Below are 18661 nucleotides of genomic sequence, written 5' to 3' on the forward strand. Positions count from 1 at the left end.
GCAAGTCTTGAGAATGGGAACTTTTTTTGAGGGCATGTAACATGCAAATTTTTATTACCATTTTCATATTTTTTGAAGCAAATTAAATTTATACCATCAAATACACTTATAGGGGTTCTTTCCCAGAGGTGCCAATTTTTTAGCTATCCATAATAAAAATTACAGTACATATAATGTTAACAAAAATTCAAATTAGTGCAATTCCAAGGTGTTTCTACAACTTAATTCAACATAGGTATACAACTAAGATTAATAATATTAGACATTGAATTTACTATTAAATAAAAAAAAAGTAACACTTAAGTGTTACTTTTGGTTTGAATATTTGCTGCAAACAAAATTTTAAAACTATTGATAGCTAAGGAAAAATGTTTTTTTAATAAATTACTATAAAAACTCCCGAAATCCTTAATTTTCACAATTCATCAAATCATAATTACAGCTAAATCGTTGCGGTAGGCACCTCTTATTTCTTAAAATAATAGTCAACACACTGACCACCCAATTGCAAGAAAAAAAGTATATAAAATTTAAAAAAAGATTATTTATTAAATAAATATTTTTTGACCTATGGTGTACTATCCTAGGTGGTAATGTACTAGCACACTATCTCATCTCAAAGTGAATATCTCAAGTCTTGTGCTCCTTTTGTAAAATGAATTTTGTACACAAAAAAAAGGAAAATACTTACACCCAGAAGCTGAGCATCGGAACCTTCATTGACAGCATGCATTGTTGCACAGACATCATCCACAATGGACATTATTCCAGGAGGGGAAGTCTTGTTCTCGATGAGATCACACACTATTTTATTATTGAAGTATTCTATTGGATTCCATTTAATACCCTCCTGTACATACTCTTCCTGAAACAGATATTATTACTCAAATTACTTCTGGAAAAATAATCACATTTAAACTAAAAATGTTTATATCAAACTTAGTAAAAATAATGAACACAAAAGATATGTAGAGTACGAGCTAAGAATTAGAAATTATTAGCCAGAAAATTATCCAAATTTCAAAAGCATTCGCTATGCAAATCTTAACAACTTTTTAAGAAAATTTTTTTGCCATAGAATTACTTAAAGGGGTTTTTAATCTGTATTTTATGGTAGTTTGTTTCAGGCTTATATTATTTGGACCCAATAATAATTGATTACGCAGCGCATCTACCACAAAGTACTGTAATTGAATAAAAAATACTGATTTGTTCAGAAAAATTCATTTTGACGTTATCTTGAGGATTGAATTATATATTTTTCTTTCCAGTGGAAAATATCATTCGCCAAAACACAATTTTATACGCCAAATTTACCATTTTATCACATTTGACAAGGTGGAGAAGGCTTAATGTGGGCCATATGTCATGTTAATATGCAAAATTATGATTAATAAGTAGCAACAGAATAATTTAAATTCTTAATTATAATTAATAAAAAAATGTTCCAAATTTAATTGTTCATTAAATACAATATAATTGTGTATCATTTTTCTATCACCTGGAAAGAATCATCCTCTACATGATAAATATATTTTTTAAATTTTTTTATTTATTAAATAAATTTAATTTGTTGTCTTGTTCTTTTAAAGTTAAGTGATGTAATTAGAGAGCATGAAAATTATGAGTTAGCATGCTATAAAAATAAGGAATTTAAATATTTAAACTAAGAAGTCTCATAAATAGAATTTTAAATATCTGACTTTTTTACCATTCGATTTTTCAGGAACTATTCAATTAATTTCTCGTCAAATTTTGCATTTTTCAATATAATAACTTTCCTTTAAAATGATGATTTTAAATGAAACTAAGCAATTCAAAATTTAAGGAAAATTGATAAATAAAGTAACAAATAATTATTGAAAGTTATTTTTTGCAGGGAATAATTTTTAGAGAAGTGTATTTTATAATTGTGTGCTAACATTTCATTTTGCTCAAAAAGTTTTCAAGGTATGGCAAATTATATAAAAAGTACAATTAACATTACGGGGTCCAAACTATTGACAGCTCTCCTGACCAAACTATTGGGATCATTTTTCATAATTTGAGGCAATCTCCTGTACTTTGAGGAGAATCACAATCCGTTGAAAAAAAGGTATGTTTATCTAGGGAAAGTATGTTTTTGTTTATTTGGGGTTTTTCCAATTGTATATGTATCAGAATTTGGAAAACACAATTCTCTTAAATATTAACAATGAAATCAATCTAAAATGTTATACAAATGGGCTACAAATAAAATCAAAGCTACTATACCTGTTCAGCTTTTAGTGTTAATTCTATAAATATCTGCTGTAATTTTTCATTTACATAGTTGATGCAAAATTGTTCAAACCCATTTTTCTGGAAGATTTCAAATCCATAGATATCCAGAATTCCAACAGTTAGTTCAGTCATTGGAGTTTTCATTGCAGAATTTACAACCTGAGAATCAGGTACAAAATTATTAATATGGCAACACTAAAAAGCACTTTTAAACAAAATCTTCAAAATGCTGAAATTTATAATTTTAACTACAGTGAAACCTCCAGGAAAGACCACCCTTTTGTAGTGACCTCCTCTATTTACGATCACTTTTGGGATGCACAGATGCATTTTTTCTTTAGACTTTGTGTTGAAAATCTTGGAAGCTCCCCCAGCAACTGGGCTATCTTCTGCAGCAAATGTGAAAAAGGTCAAATACACAAAAAATATTACCAAAACAAATAAGTAGATTCAAATGCAATCAAAATATTTGTGTCAGATTCTTATTTAGAGAGGTCTTTTTGATGCTTTCGGAGAGAGATTGACAACCTTATGTTGCAGTCAGAGTGCACTAAAGACGATAATATCTATGATTTATTTTTAGATTTGAAAGTTAAATTAGAAATAAAAAGTTATTTTAGAAAAAACTAAGTATAACAAGCAAACAAACCTGTTCTCATTTTTTAAAGTTGACTCATTTTTATGATATAAAATTTAACGTAAACTTAAAACAAAAAACATAATTGTTTATTTATTTAAAATAGTTCTATTATTCATAAGTGGTAAATTTGCTTTCATGCATAAAATTAGAGGTCATTTTTATTGACGGTAAGTTTTATTCATCTATCCGGTTTCAGTGAAGCCAGCACAAGTGGCACTTTTGCACCAAAAAAAAAAAAAAACGAGACTCAGTAAAATTAAAATCGCTTACAAAATATTACGTACCTTCGATATAATTTTCAAGTCAACGAAGGTAACCCCTAAGAGCAACCAACCTCCATTAACGACCATTTTACAGTGGAATAGAGAGTAGTCGCTCCCGAGAGGTTTCACTTTACTAGAACTTAATGAAAAATTATGGTATGCCATCTTGTAAATTTAACTCAGATTTCTCAGGTTGTCAACTACAAATATTATAATCAGAATGGCTACAAACACTCAAGCAGAAAAAATCTTAAAATTTCTAGATTTATGTTTGTCAAGTGTTTCCCATTTTTGTACCTAATGACTTAAATTGTATTATTAATTTTTCAGTTCTGTCTTATTTATGTTAACATAAAATATATTACAAAACAATTAAACTTGCTATTGCAATGAAATAAAACAAGTAGTTTTTTTAAAAAAATAAACAAAAGAAACATATTCTGTGAAAAAAGTTTCAGGTAAATAGCAATAAAGAGATATAATGGGTGACACACCATTGTTAAACGTCATTTTTTTAAAATAGGAGACAAAAATATTCGATTGTGACAGTGCGATATTTTCTCAGAAGTGTGAAAATGAGTTTTTGCAAAAGAAATTTTAGATAGTAAGTAGTTATGTAATTTCATAGATATAAATTTAATGACATAAAAGTGAATAAAGATTGAGCATCAAAAAATATCTATTAGAAGTAGCACCAAATTTTTTTTTGTTGGAAAAGGTGCTGAACTTTTAGGCATCTCAAACTCAAATTAACTCATTTTCTGAGATTTCTTTTAAATATTTTAATAAATTCTTCAGCATTTTTTTTTTTAAATTTTTCTAAATTGATAAAATATGTTTCAACATTTTTAATTTTTTAATCAAATGTTTAGACAAGAACTTTTTAAATTCATTCTCTGGAAAGATGGCAATGAATGTATAAAAGCTTAAAATAGAGTAAAATTTATTCCTTTCTTTCTAATTTTTTTAAATTCATTCTCTGGAAAGATGGCAATGAATGTATAAAAGCTTAAAATAGAGTAAAATTTATTCCTTTCTTTCTAATTTTATGGAAATGAAGATTTCATAGAATCATTATTATCTATACTTTTTTTGAATGCTTTTAAAATTTTACTCTAAGGATTTTTTTATTTCTCTCACAGGAAGGCTGAAATTTTTTTGATTGATTATTAACCAGATATATTGCTGTTTTGTAGCGTGAAATGTTGATGACAAGCCCTTCCGAAACATACATTATTTAATTAGACATAAGAAAAATACTGTGCTAAACTTCTCTGCCCCTGATGGCAAGAGAAAAAGGGGAAGAACAATAATGACTTTTCAGGTGGATTACCTAAATAAGTATATAAGAAATGCTCAAGTTTCATATTATTATGACTTTCTGCATATAATTAAAAATTCAGTAGAAAATGAAAGGACTTCAAACTTTTCCTTTTCAGAGTTATTATTGCAAAAAATTTTTTTTTCTGAATTAAAAAAAACAAAACACTTTTCTGATACTAAAAAATTGTTATGATAACAATTTTCAAAGAGAATTAAAAAAAGAACAGATTTGACAAAATATGTAATAAATGTCAAAACAGATAATGAACTCACTTTGACCAAGTAATCAAAAACGCGAGTATATAATCCTTTAGCCCAGGCATCTCTTGTGTAAACAGCTTGTTCTAAGTTGAGTTGCATATGAATTGTTTCTGATTGTCCACCCCATTTACTGTCCATGACACGACTAGTTAATTTTGATTTTATCAGCTCAGCTTCAATACCAAACAAATAAGCTGGAAAACCTAAAACTAAAGAAAATAATAATTAGGATTTGATTAATTTATTGAAATGATCAAAATAGAACAATTAATGCTTTTTTACACATTTATAATGCAGGGGTAATTGTGAGCCCAAGTCAAAATTCCGGAAAATTTCTTGAGTTAAAAAAAAAAACAAAAAAAAAAAACAGATTAAATTGAAAAAAATTTAAACGTTTTTTTTCCTCTTTTTCAATATTTCTTAGTTTACTTAAAATTTTACATACCTATGATGACCTGGAGAAGTAATTCAAATTTACAAATGTCTTTCTTTCTTGAGTTTATGATTATAATAACTATTTACTGACAAAAAATGAATATTAATCATGAATATAAGCTTATAAAGTATCTGGCTCTCCCTTACAAACAAATAAAATAAACTGTGTTTTTAAGTTCCACCTTTGAAAATTTGATCTCCGGATCACTGCTAGCGAAAAATCCGAAAATCGGGATTTTTTCCGGAGCACAATCAGCCCTGATAATGAGTATTTATATAATTTATAAGTAAAAAGGAAATCATTCTGATATAATTTCCTTCAACAATTCACATTTTTTATTATAAGTTTTAAAAATATTATTTTCAAATCAAAAATAAAAGATGATTCACCTTAGTTCTCTTTCTAACGCTTCCACTTATATTTTATTTACTTAAAATTTTATGGGTCTTGAAATATTCATCTGGTACTTCGATACCTTTCGATTTAACTAATCAAATAATTTCATTAAAAATTCATTGCCCGTAGTAATCTGTTGGTTGTCTATATTTTCATTTTTGATTAGCGAATTAATATTTGAACTCTTTTTTTTGTTCAAATTATCACTGGGATAGGTAGCAAACCGTTTTTCTCACACAGAAAGGGTTCTCTTTGCTAACATTTTCTAATCCACAAAAATTATTCTTTTTGTTATTTTTTGAAATTTTAATTAAATTAAATTTCCTTTTTGCAGCATTTGGTTAAACTAAGAGGATTTATTACCATTCAAATAATGTATTATTCTGGCAAGATAAATTCAAAGATGTTTTTTTAAATAGTTAGGATTACGCATTATGAGATATTATAATTTTGACAGTTATTTGTCCTTTTTTTAAGTAATTATAGAATGTGTTTTCCGTGAAAACTAAAATGTATCATTCAAAGGATGAATGGGGAGTTAGATATTGTCCTCACTGATCGGGGTAATACTCAATGCTTTTTTTGATAAGGGAAAATGTTAGCTTATTTTTATAAAGAAAAATGCCAAATAATAAACCCAGATGTTTCGAATTATAATTGTTTTGATAGAATAACTAATGATGTTATTTATAAAATAAGTGTTATAGCTAAAAATAATTGGGCGAAATAATAATAAATAATTGCATTTTTGCATATTCAGTAAATGGTAAAAGTAACTAAAATAAGAGGCAACTCAAATATATAATTGATAATTTTGATTATATATATTTATTGAATATTGAATTATTACTTTATAAATTGTCGGAACATAAAGATTTACATTTTTATTAATTTAGACTTAAAATAGGTGTAATAATTAAATTAAAATGAATTCATTTGTTTAATCTATATTTTATGCAACTTAACCCAGACTCTAAATTTTATTAGTTCAGATCAAATCATTGGGTTACACTATGATATAAAGGGTAAAAATATTTTTATTATTAAAAAAACAAAAAACAACAGCAACTCTACTTGATTCCTTGTTATTTAAATATAATCGTACAAGATTTAAAATATTAATTATTGTACACTTGGATTCTGCTTAAAACAGTGCTTCGTTATCTTCATAAATTTAACGTTGAGATAAATTGCTGCTTTTATTTTGGTCATCGTCATTAGCTTTTTAAACAGCTTCTCCAGACGGTTACTTTTGGAAATGAAAGGGTGAGTCCCTTGTTTCCAAATTATTCAAATTCTCGCAAGTATTATTTGGTTGAGTCCTAAGCATGTATTGTTTTTGTTAATTAATTAGTAACACAGTTAATAAATTTGCTCATTGCAACGAATCAGATGAGTTGTGCCAAATAATCAGTAATTATATTAATCACTTAATAACCTGAAGTCACTCAAGTACCTGAAATAACTATTACAGTTAACAAGCAATTTCTTAAATACAGGGCATCTGCTACATTTTAGATTTTCAAATTCATGACTTTTCATAATGTTTCTTTGACTAATTTCAAGAATTTTTCATGACTTAACGAAATTGCTATTTTCTCCAACAAAAACGCAACAATAAATTAAAAAAAGCATTATAATAACATTATTCGAAATAGGTATAACCAAAACTATTATACTCTTCATCATCATATTTGTAGATTTTAAACTTAAAAAAAAGAGTAAGGAAAAAGTTGAAACAATAAAATAGCTGAAAAAAATACAAAAGCAAAAAAAAAATTTTTCTGCACAATTATATTCTAAAGGTACTTTTCTTGTTCATCAGAAAGTAAAGAAATACTCCTGATTTTTTTGCTCATTTCGGAATAAAAAAAATTCACCAATAACTGATTTGCTACAACTAGAATTTTAAATTGATAAAATTAAAAAAAAAATAATAATAAAAATTCTTAAATCACAGAAGAGAGCTTAGAGGATAATTTGCTCTAGAAATGATAGTTTTTCTTTCATTTTTTGAAAGAACACCATAATTTTTAAAGAACATAATAAAATCATTTTATATTCAAATAAAATATGACTGAGTGGAGATTTTATTAGAAATTCAGATATTTGGAACAGGATGAAATTGGGGGGAGGGAGATTCCATTTTAAAAATTAGATTTTTCAGAGACCTAAATCCATGACTTTCCATGATTTTTTTTAAAAAAATAGTAAAAATCATGACATTTCATGACAAATTTTGTTCAATAACGAAATTCATGACTTTCCAGGTGCGCGGATACCCTGTAAATACTAAACCTGTAACAAACAATCTTTACCTCGTGAGACTATCCAGCAACCGCCCATGGTGGATCAGGGGTTAATGGATATTAAGGATTCACAATTTCGTGACAAACAGCATAACTATGAAAATATAGTTAGTATTGCGCACAAGTTGCCTTTACTTTCCAGACAAGTAGGTACTCGTCGATCTGAAGCTGGGTGGACTGCTTTGGATCGAAGATAGCTCAGTGCCTTTAACCACTGAGCCAATGCGGCTTATAATTTATAATAAAGATGTTGAAAATTATCAAAAACCAACTGTCAAAAATGTAATTTCAATAACAACTTTCTTTCCAAGTTAGTATACTTTCGAGGTTGTTATCAAGGTTTTTTCGAATAAAAAAAAACTTAAGTTTTAGGTAAAATTATGGGTTTTTCAAAAAAATGCCTAGGGGTCAGTCGATTTTGATTAAGAATGAAAGAATCAGGAAATGGGAAATACTTTAAAACAAATAGTGGGGGGTAATAGAAAGAGAAGTTAAGATTAATCGGTTAGATTCTTACACTGATCATCTTCCACAGCAGCATAATTGCCATTTTCTACGAAAGTCACATTTCCCAAATGTAGAATACCAGCAACTGCCTGCAGCACATTCATTTGTTCATCATCAGTCATACCCATTACTGTCATAGCTTTCTAAAAATGCACATATTCTATAAATACATATTCTTGGGAACATATTTTCTATTTATAAAAAACAGCAGTGAAATTTTAAATTTCACAAAATCACAAATTTCAAACATTTTAATAATATTTAAAAAAAAAAAAATTCCGCATCAGATTTAAAAAAAAAAAAACTAAATTCATTTTCAAATTAAAAATAATTTGAAGGCAAAAGAATATTTACATAACATTTTTAATTTAAAAACTTAACGAGAGTTTTCTTCAACATTTCAATTTGTTGAAAAATAATTGGAGTTCAAGTACTTTTTTCGAGAATTTTTTCTGTTTTTTTTTCCACTTAAAATATTGAAGATTTATTCAATTTTGTAAAGCAATTAATCTTTCTCTCTAAAGATTTTTATTTTATAAGCTCACAATTGAGTTGATGTGAAAAACAACAATAAAAAATTAGAATGAGATTTGATGATACAAACCTCAACATTTATATTGAAAGTTTTCAAAACAAAAAAACTTAAAACAAGAGAAATAAAAACTGTTTCCTATTAGAATTGTTTAAGTCTTGTTAACGAGTAAAATTGCTTACCATTTATTTCTTTTTATTGGGTCACATGATCTGTACTTCAAAGATTAAGTTTTCTATTTAAGTACAGGTTATTTTTTTGCCAAATCTAGATAATTATTTATTTCCTTAAATTAAAGATATTGATAAAATTTTCTTACGTAAATAATACATATTTACAATCTATGATATTAAAAGCTAACATAATTTTATTGGAAAAAAACTGGTAGAAATGACTATATCCAGATCTCTTCATTCAAGTACAATTATGAAATTTTCACTGTGATAAAACTTTAATAAAAGCAAGAAATATGTGCTTTAACCCTTTCGCGACGCAAAGCGCGAAAGCGCGCTTACCGCTGTGGCCGGCAGTCTCTCTAGCGTGTGTCTCCCCAGGGCCGGAGGGTTTTTTGATGTTAAGCCTAATTCCATGAAATTGCCGAAATATCAGCGCGTTGTTTAATATTGTTCTGTAGAGTATTTAAGTGACATATGCTTTATATATATTTCTATGGATACTTTATTTACTTAAGTTATTTCTTGTTTAAATGTAATATAAATATTAATAAGTTAAAATATTTTGCATAATTTCCTCTATTTCCAGATCAGTTAAAAATTTTCGACACTTCGACATTCTAACGGTAAAAAAGAAAAAAAATTCAAGCCTACAAGATCTAATTATCCACTAAAAACTAATCCGAAAATCGAAAGTAGCGAGAGATAAAAAAAACTCCCTTATTACTGTAAATAAATATCACGTGTTAATTTAAAGAGCCCTCATAAAACATTCCCCCCCTCCTCTCCTTCCCCTAAAAACCACGTGACTGTGCTTTCATCTTGAGTAGAAGGTCAAATCTACATGTATCTGAAACCATATGGACATACAATGCCATCTTTTGGAAGAAATTTCATTTTTTAAAACGTTCCGAAACGCTGGCACAAATAAGTGACGGTCGGGGGTGAACGAGAAAACTCTCTGACACGCGGGTGTGTCGGCCGGGAAGTGAGCGCGTTTCTTGCTGTCACATATATGTGACAGTCGGCTCGAAAGGGTTAAGAAAATGTCCTTTATATGCATAAAATTTTATGTGTTTTGCTTAATTGTTGCTGAAGAAATGTAGCTCATGAAAAAAATTATTACTCAGTTAAAAATAAAAAAAATCATCATGAAGAAAACATCGAGAAAAAATTATGAGGCTTGGTGAGTTCAGTTTTTATATAAAGAAAATGTTTTCCATGTTATTGTTTCGCAGCCAGAAAAACTGAAATAATAACATATGATAAAAAAAAGGAGAAATTGTCTCACATTGAAAAACAATTTACAGAAAACAGTCACAGTAAAGTTTGCAGTAAACAATTCATGGTCAAAATTGTTTTCACGGTTAATTTTTTACAATGAATTTTTAAAAAAAGTTACTACATTTTTATAGCAATAAACATAGCTATGATTAATAGCATACCAATGTTTCTTGAAAGTCATGAGCATCATTTGTTCCTTCCACTTTAAATGTGCCACTCTGATTTAAATACCAGTAATAATCAGGAGTCATTATACCCAAATTCTCTGTGAAGAAAAAAAAATCAGCTTATTTCGTTTTAATGAATAAATTTTAATAAAAAGAACAGTTTTATATAACAAAATTGAATAGATAGCCTGAAATATTTTTTATATATGACAAAAACTATAAACATTTTAAAACAAAAAATAAATGAATGAATGATGCCAATTAATAAACTTTTTTAGAAAATCTCAAATTTATCAACATTTCTTACAGCAGCAGTAAATAACAATTCTTCAGCATCAAGCCAAACATAAAAAAATTTAAAGACATTAATAGTTTGAAGAAAAAAATAAAAAAACAATGTACACTTCAAGGGTGTTAACAATTTTATAAATAAATTCAAGAATTTTTAGGGATTTTGTTTAAGACCCTGCAAATATTAAAAATAAGTAAAAGATAAATATGTAACAGAAAATAAAGAACTATTTAAAAAAGAGGAATGTGATTTTTCAGCAGTTTTAAAAATGCTTCTTATAACTAACTCTGAAATCAGAACTAAAACTACAGAAATTATATAGCACTAAGTTAGAATACATGTTCTGGGTATACATATTTAGGACAACCTGCCAAAATCATCATTTGGTCAAGTTTATTAATAGATTTTATTTGAATGTACTGTGGTAACTTAATTTTTGATTATATAAAGTCCAAAAGCATAATTCTTTCAATTTAAAATTTAAATATAAGGATATGAGTTAATGTTAACAAATATAGGAATTTAGTACAAATATAATACATGGATACAAAAGTGTAAACTTTAATTGCTAACAAAAAGAAGAACTCACGCTGCATATCTGACGTGACACCAGAACAAAGTTGATAAAAGATATGAAAATTTCTCTCATTGGGATTTTGATTCACGACTCGAGACTGAAAATAAATAGGAAATAAGAAAGTATAGCAGCACATTCATCTTAATATAAAATAAATCAATATCATATTTATTAGATAGCCATACTAGGTGTGAAAAAAATGAAACAGGATTTAAAAAATAAATTGGAAAAAAAAAAAGACATAGAAATGTATAGTTTATTGCACTCTTTTTAGAAAACTAGCAGATTTATTCCGATTAACTTTTAAAATTAGACACAAATTTCAATTATAAATAGCACTGCAACCTAAGGAAAAACAATAAAACAATGTTTTCAAAACTACCAACATTTAGCAGAAACTATAGCAGTGTGCGTAGCCAAATTATTCAACAAAAAATAAGCACCTTTTAAGCACTTTTCAAGAACTCAAAAAATATTTTTAAGCACTTTAAAGAAATATCATACTTAGGCAGGGTTGGAAAATTTTTGACATTTGACAGTTTTAACCATCATATCCAAAAAAGCAACTTTTGTCATTGTTTTTGACAATTGTCAAAAAACATGAAATTTTGAATTACGTAAAACGAATGACGTTTTGGTATGCTACGGAATGACAATACGGCGAAATTGATTGGGGTTGAATTAATCGTGAAAACACTGAATAGAACAATGTGAACTGTGTCTTTTTGCATAATTCGAAGTGAAAATCAACATAGTAAAGGAAAAATCTCATTTTGAAAAAGGGAAAATTAAGCACTTTTTAAAAATACCCAATGAAAAAAGCACCTTTAAGGGCTTTAAAAAAAAAGTGAAAATAAGTACCTTTAAGCACTTTTTAAAAACGCTACTAGGTAGCAGTCTAAGGAAAAAAATTAACTGATACCCGCAGAAATATTTAATTTATTGTGGTCGAACATGCGATTCATTTACTGAAAACATTGATTTACTGTTTTTTAAGACATCAGTGCTATCTGTTAGTGAACTTAAGTAAAAAATCTGAAGCTTGTTGAGAATACAAACAAATAACTAAACGAAGCAAATTTAATATTTCCATATCCTTCCTTTTTTCTTCCATTGTGTTTTCAAATAGTTTGCCATTTTGAGGCCTCTGGCAGCATTAATGAAATTAATATGTACTAAAAAATCTAGGAAGTATCCATTTAATTTCATATTTTATACATGTGGTGTTATTTTAATGCCCATTAGAATGTCCTGACTGGGCACTTGATTCTAATATCATAGCTGCCAACTTATATAAGAAAAAAAAATCCAGTAGATTTTACCAAATAATATAAATTTCATGATAACTGTTGCATAATGTACTAAAATGTTACACAAAGGGAATTTTAAGGACTTTTATCCATCAAAACGGAAAAACAGCAATATTTTCCAGTTATGATTGACACTAAACATACTTGAAATGTTGTGTATTATGTTTATGATAATTTCGAATATTAATAGACATTTAATTCATCAAAAATAGTTAAAAGATTTTCTTAATTAATTTTAAAAGAGAGTTCTGAATTAAAGAAAAAAAAACTGAACATTTTAGAAAAAAGTTTTGAATTGATTTCTAAAAATCAGGTTTGCTTCATTATGTATAAGTAATAGCTATTTAAATATTCAAGCAAGCAGAAATTCTACAACAATAGGGACTTTTTCAGGAAAATAACTCAAATTTAGGGAATTTTCTAAAATGTACAAAAACCAGGAGAATTTCAATTAAACCAGTAGACCAGGAGAAACTGGCAAAATGTAGTACTCTTCTAGAAAATCCAGTAGAGTTTTCAGATATGCAATATAGAGCCCAAAATTTCTTTTTAATTCTAAGAACAATACTTGCCCATGAGCAATGGCGCGCTGCTGACGGTCAGAGACAAGCTAAGGAGCTGAATCGAGACTGTCCTAGTGTACGTCAAAAGGAGCTCTTAAAGCTTAATAAAAACAGTATAAGGAAGATCATAGGTCTTCTTAGTGGTCACTGTATCCTCAGGAGACACCTAAACATTATGGGAATAGAATCCAATTCTCTTTGTCGGTGATGTCATCTAGAAGAAGAGACATCACGACACATACTTTGTGATTGTGATGTCTATTCTGCTCAAAGATTTGCGCATCTAGGGCAGCATTGCGTCAATGCCTGGGAACTGCAAGATGTTCCTGTAAGGTGCTTGCTGAACTTTATTTCAGCTATAGGGCTTTCTTGCTAATCACGACTAGGGTTCGCGTACAATAGACCTCTGGTCGATGTGCCCTGCTCGTCAGAGCTGCCCAACCTCTAAGTCTAAGAACAATACTTCAGAGATGGCGCTAAATATTTTTGAGCTCTCAAAACAAAAATTTTCCCATTGACAACGAATAGAAAAAGTTTCCAGAAAATGTTTTGGATCAATCTTTCTTTTGATGCTACCATTCAATTACAGGCACATTTTGCATGAATGAAGAAAGAGTGACAGGACCACCGATTTTACTGTAGATGGTGCTTGGCAAAAAATATAGGCCACTTTCATTATTGAGAATTAGAATTATATATTGAATCCTTACAAGAAAATCTGAGTTACTTGTATGCATTCATAGCCATTGTCAATTTTTTTCAAAGGTTTCAATAAATTCATTATTCACATTTTTTCTTGAATGAAAACTATCTTCACTCTTTTCATAAAGTGTTGTAATAGGTAGTTTATTTTTAACATTGAACAAATATTATTCATACTCCTTGTTGATTTTAATTTTTCTTAGAATTTGCAGTTCTTCGGGCATATGTTACTAAGTAAATATGGCTAAAAACTGCTCCTAATACGCTTCACCATATGCTTAGAATAGAGCTAAATTTTGAAAAAAGTGGTTTTACTGGATTGGGTGGGGATTTTGTCAAAGTAAGTCCAGTATTTATGTGTAAATATTTTCTATAGTTTTGAGTACTCACATATAGCGAGTTTATATAAAAACATTTTTCTTTCTTTGAACCACAGGGGTAGTTATATCGAGCGTCGACTGCACTTACAAAAATAAAGAAATAAGTTTGAACATTTTTGCTATATAATTAAAATGATTTTATCTGTCAGTAACAAATTAAATGAATACATATATATATATATATTATTTTTATGATAAGTTTTCAACAATACGTTATAAATATTTGAATTAACATTATAAATATTTTAACTAATTGCTAAGTTAATAAGAACACAGTTATAAACAATTCTGATCATACAATGAAATCATAAATTACAAATATTAAGTAAGAAAACAGATACATTTAATATAAAAACTTTAGAAAAATAAAATTATGTCTTTTCTCGAATTTAATAACAGAATACTAAATTTTAGCCACAAGAAATAACAATAGGCTAGAAAATGACTCACTTTTTCGAGTAGGAAATTAGAAACTTTACCCCCTTCTGGTTCACCTCCTCTGCTAAATTGGATTTCAATGTATTTTCCCTACAAATAGAAATCAAAATTAAGTACTGATAAAACTACAGATTAACATTATATATGCAGTTTAATATGTTAATCAAACATAGAATTTCTAACAAAATATAATGTGTGTTTAAGGAAAACATATATACTTACAAAGCGAGATGAGTTGTTATTACGGACAGTTTTTGCATTTCCAAAAGCTTCTAATAAAGGGTTAGACTCTAAAATTATTTCTTTAATTTTCTGAAAAGGAATCAAAGTTAATAGCTTAATTTCATTTTAACAGTTTTTTTTTATAAAAAATTTGTTTATAAATGTAATGAAATCAGATCAAAATATTGACTTAACACTTAATTATTCAATTATTACAAATGCAAATCTTTTAAATCAGTTTTAAAAGAATATGAAAAGGGTCACCTTAGTTTATTAAGCATACATAACAACCAAGACTGAATATTAACTGAACATTGCTTCCATACTGTTTTATTTGAATCCATCAATACTTTTAATAACCCATTGAGAATTTTCATTAGATTAGATATTAAATAGAGAGGAGCTGTGGATGCAGCGCTTAAACTTCTAAATTAAAATATATTATGTTGTATCTTTAGCAAACAAGGATGTAAAATCTAGCATGAACCATGGAGATGCCACTATATAGAGAGTTGTGAGCAGAGTTAATATCACAAGAGCCTAGAACTGACCGCAATCACCTATAAACATTACAAGATTATGCAATCTAGCTTAATTGAATAAATGGTGATATAATTTGAAGTTGACAGAAAATAAAGATATTACTGAGGAACCTACGTTTACATGAAAAAGGTAAGCCCTTGGTGCAAAACACTAAAACTACAAAAAAAAAAAAAAAAAAATTATAATAGGATTTGTAATAAAGTAGCAGATCTTTATAATGTGAATTTTGAAAATATGAGGACCTGAGTTATACAGGATGCAAAAAAAGTTTGAAAATGGTTAAATAACTCGAGAAATATACATCAGATTGAAAAAAAAAATAGTCACATTGGTTTTCAAAAGCGATCCAATGATACCAAACTCGATCCTTCATCCCCATTCTCTAAGGATATGATAGAGGTAACTTTGAAATCTTAAATATGAACCCCCATTTTTTCATTGCAAATTTGGATTTTCCAGAAAAAAGTAACATTTTTCGAGGCTCATGCCCTTTGCTTTACAGATGGCGCTGTATGATGATTCTAGTTAAGCGTCTAAATAATTATCAAGATTAAAATAGGGAGAAACTGTTTAAAATGAAGGTATCTTGAGATCTATAAGATTGAAAAAAGTATAAAAAATCAATATTTTTTTTATTTATACATGTCTATTTTTATGTTCTTAATCTGATGAATTTGAAATTTGCCATTTTAATGCAGCTAAAACGCATCAACTTTGCTTCACAGATGGCGCTGTAGTCAAGATTAAAATAGGTTACAAACCATTTAAAGTGATGGTATCTTGAGATTCATCAGATTAAAAAAAAATCGATAATTTAAATTTTTTTTTTTAACGTGTCTGTTTTAATGTTCTTTATCTGAAGGATCTTGAGATTCGCCATTTTAATGCAGGCAAAATGCATCAACTTACAACTTGAAAATGGTTACTTTTTTCTGGAGAATTAAATTATTTTCTTTCTGCAATTAAAAAATAGGGGTTCATACTTAAGATTTCAATGATGTTCCCCTGCTGCCATTGAATGGGGGGAAAGACCAAGTTTGGTATCATTGGGTAGCTTTTAAAAAATATTGTATGCGACTATTTTGAGTTTTCATTTTGATGTATATTTCTCGAGACATTTGACCATTTTCAATTTTTTTTAAATACTCCATATATTGAGTTTTATGTTACACATTTTCACATACCATTAAAATTACCAACTAAGTATGACAATATATTTCTGGAACAAATCAACCTTAATGCTTTAAAACAATTTCTAAAATTTATGCAAAGTTCAAAAGTTGTTAGGTATTTTATCAAAAATGAAAATGGTCATTTTATTCATCAAAAGTAATCCAATTTGTCAAAAATGTTCTAAGTTTAATTTCCATATTTATCATTACTTATTGCTAAAGGTGTAGTCTTAACTGACTTAGATTGTCCAAACAATATAGTAGGTAATTTTTTTACAAAAATTATTATTTTACAGAAAGAGATATTTATATATAAAAAAAGAAGTAAACCTGAACGCGAGTTCCACCTCCAGACACTTGTGAAATATATCCCATGATGAATTTTGCTGCAACAGTTTTTCCAGCTCCACTTTCTCCGCTGCAAAGGAAGAGAATATTTCATTATTATTTACAAGAAAAGGAGGAAACAAATATTTCGGTTAACTGGGATTACACTTATAGTAATCATAAAAACTACACTATATGGCCAAAAGTATCTGGACACCCAGTGGTATGGACTTAGAGTGTCCTGAGGCACACATTAATATGATGTTGGTCCCCCTTTTGCATCCATGACAGCCTGCACACGCTTGGGAAGACTTTCCACCAGTTTTTGATAGGTGGTCACAGGAATTGACTCCCATGTTTCCATCACAGCAGAAGTGAGGAGGGTGGATTTGGCTGGCTTTGTAACCTGTTCTCTAATTCGTCCCAAAGGTGTTCAATGGGATTAAGATCGGGGCTCTGAGAAGGTCAGTCCAGTTTTTGAACACCCTTTTCGTCAAACCTCATCTGAGCAAATCTCGATGTGTGAATGGGGCAGTACTATACATTTCTCCCAAAGAAATTTTAAAAAAAATATATGCTTGATTTGGAGAGAACCCTCTATCATCTATCAAACATCCGTGAAAGAGATTCAAATCAAGGAGGCAGCACCTGTATGTGGGATGGAATCCCTTTGGACAGACTCAGAGACCCGTCCGTCTTTCCACGTGGAACCGTGACTGCTCATGTGTATAGAGATGGCATCTTTTATGTTATGTTTATGTTTATGCTGGTGCATTAGGCAATGAATCTGTGCTACAAGACGATAACGCAATGCAGCACAGGGTTCGCATCTTGGATGATTATTTTCAGTAACAAACATTTTAGCGTATGGAGTGGCCAGCTCGATCACAGGACTTGAATCTTATCGAGCATGTTTAGGATGCTTTAAGAAGACACATAGCTGTTCTCAATCCTCCTCCTCAGACCAACTTGCAACTGCAAGAACAATGGCTTGCATTTCCAACAGCAATAATAGAGAGCATAATTGAAAGCATTACACATCACTATATGTTCTGCTAGAACTAATCATACTCCATACTGAAGGTACTTTTGACACATCTGACTTATTCATTTCATACATATGCTAATTTCTGTGAAACCGTAATTGTCGGGTTAATACTTTTTATGTTACTTTATACATTATTATGTGCACTATAATGTGTGCCAGTTCGAAACTTTTTGAGTTATGGTCATTTTTGAGATTTTTCTTTAATTTTATGACAATTAGTGTATAAGAAATCTAGGCATTTAAAATATGGACATGCAGTCTAATTATTTAATTACTACAAATATGAATTTTTCTTTCAGTTTTTAAAATAAGAGAAAATGACAGGGATCATCTTAATTTGTGAAAAGGACACAGGAGCCAAAAAATTAAAACAATTTTATGTAATTAGTATCAACCAATATTTTCAGAACATGTCCAGAAAATCCCATTGCTCTAAATGTTAAGTGAAAACAATTTTAACTTCCCTGCTTTAAACTTCTAATTATTTAAATTAAAATATACTTTATTTCCAAATAACTTTTCTTATAAGAGTTG

General features: G+C 28.6%; 1 protein-coding gene across 4 annotated transcripts in view; it reads right to left on the reverse strand.

Moving 5' to 3' along the window:
- Positions 1-18661, reverse strand: part of LOC107441660 (unconventional myosin-Ie) — a 153934-nt gene that overhangs the window by 31533 nt on the left and 103740 nt on the right. For all 4 annotated transcript variants that reach the window (XM_087165420.1, XM_087165421.1, XM_087165419.1 and 1 more), the window contains exons 5-13: positions 17083-17170; positions 15038-15127; positions 14828-14905; positions 11435-11519; positions 10548-10651; positions 8408-8540; positions 4762-4958; positions 2254-2421; positions 692-865 (exon numbers count right to left, since the gene is read on the reverse strand). In XM_087165420.1, coding sequence (XP_087021546.1) covers positions 692-865; positions 2254-2421; positions 4762-4958; positions 8408-8540; positions 10548-10651; positions 11435-11519; positions 14828-14905; positions 15038-15127; positions 17083-17170 — 1117 coding nt within the window. The remainder of the gene's footprint in view (positions 1-691; positions 866-2253; positions 2422-4761; positions 4959-8407; positions 8541-10547; positions 10652-11434; positions 11520-14827; positions 14906-15037; positions 15128-17082; positions 17171-18661) is intronic.

The sequence above is a fragment of the Parasteatoda tepidariorum genome, chromosome 6 (genome assembly GCF_982258835.1).
Source record: "Parasteatoda tepidariorum strain Cologne lab strain chromosome 6, Ptep-v5.0, whole genome shotgun sequence".
Classification (NCBI taxonomy): Eukaryota; Metazoa; Arthropoda; class Arachnida; order Araneae; family Theridiidae; genus Parasteatoda; species Parasteatoda tepidariorum.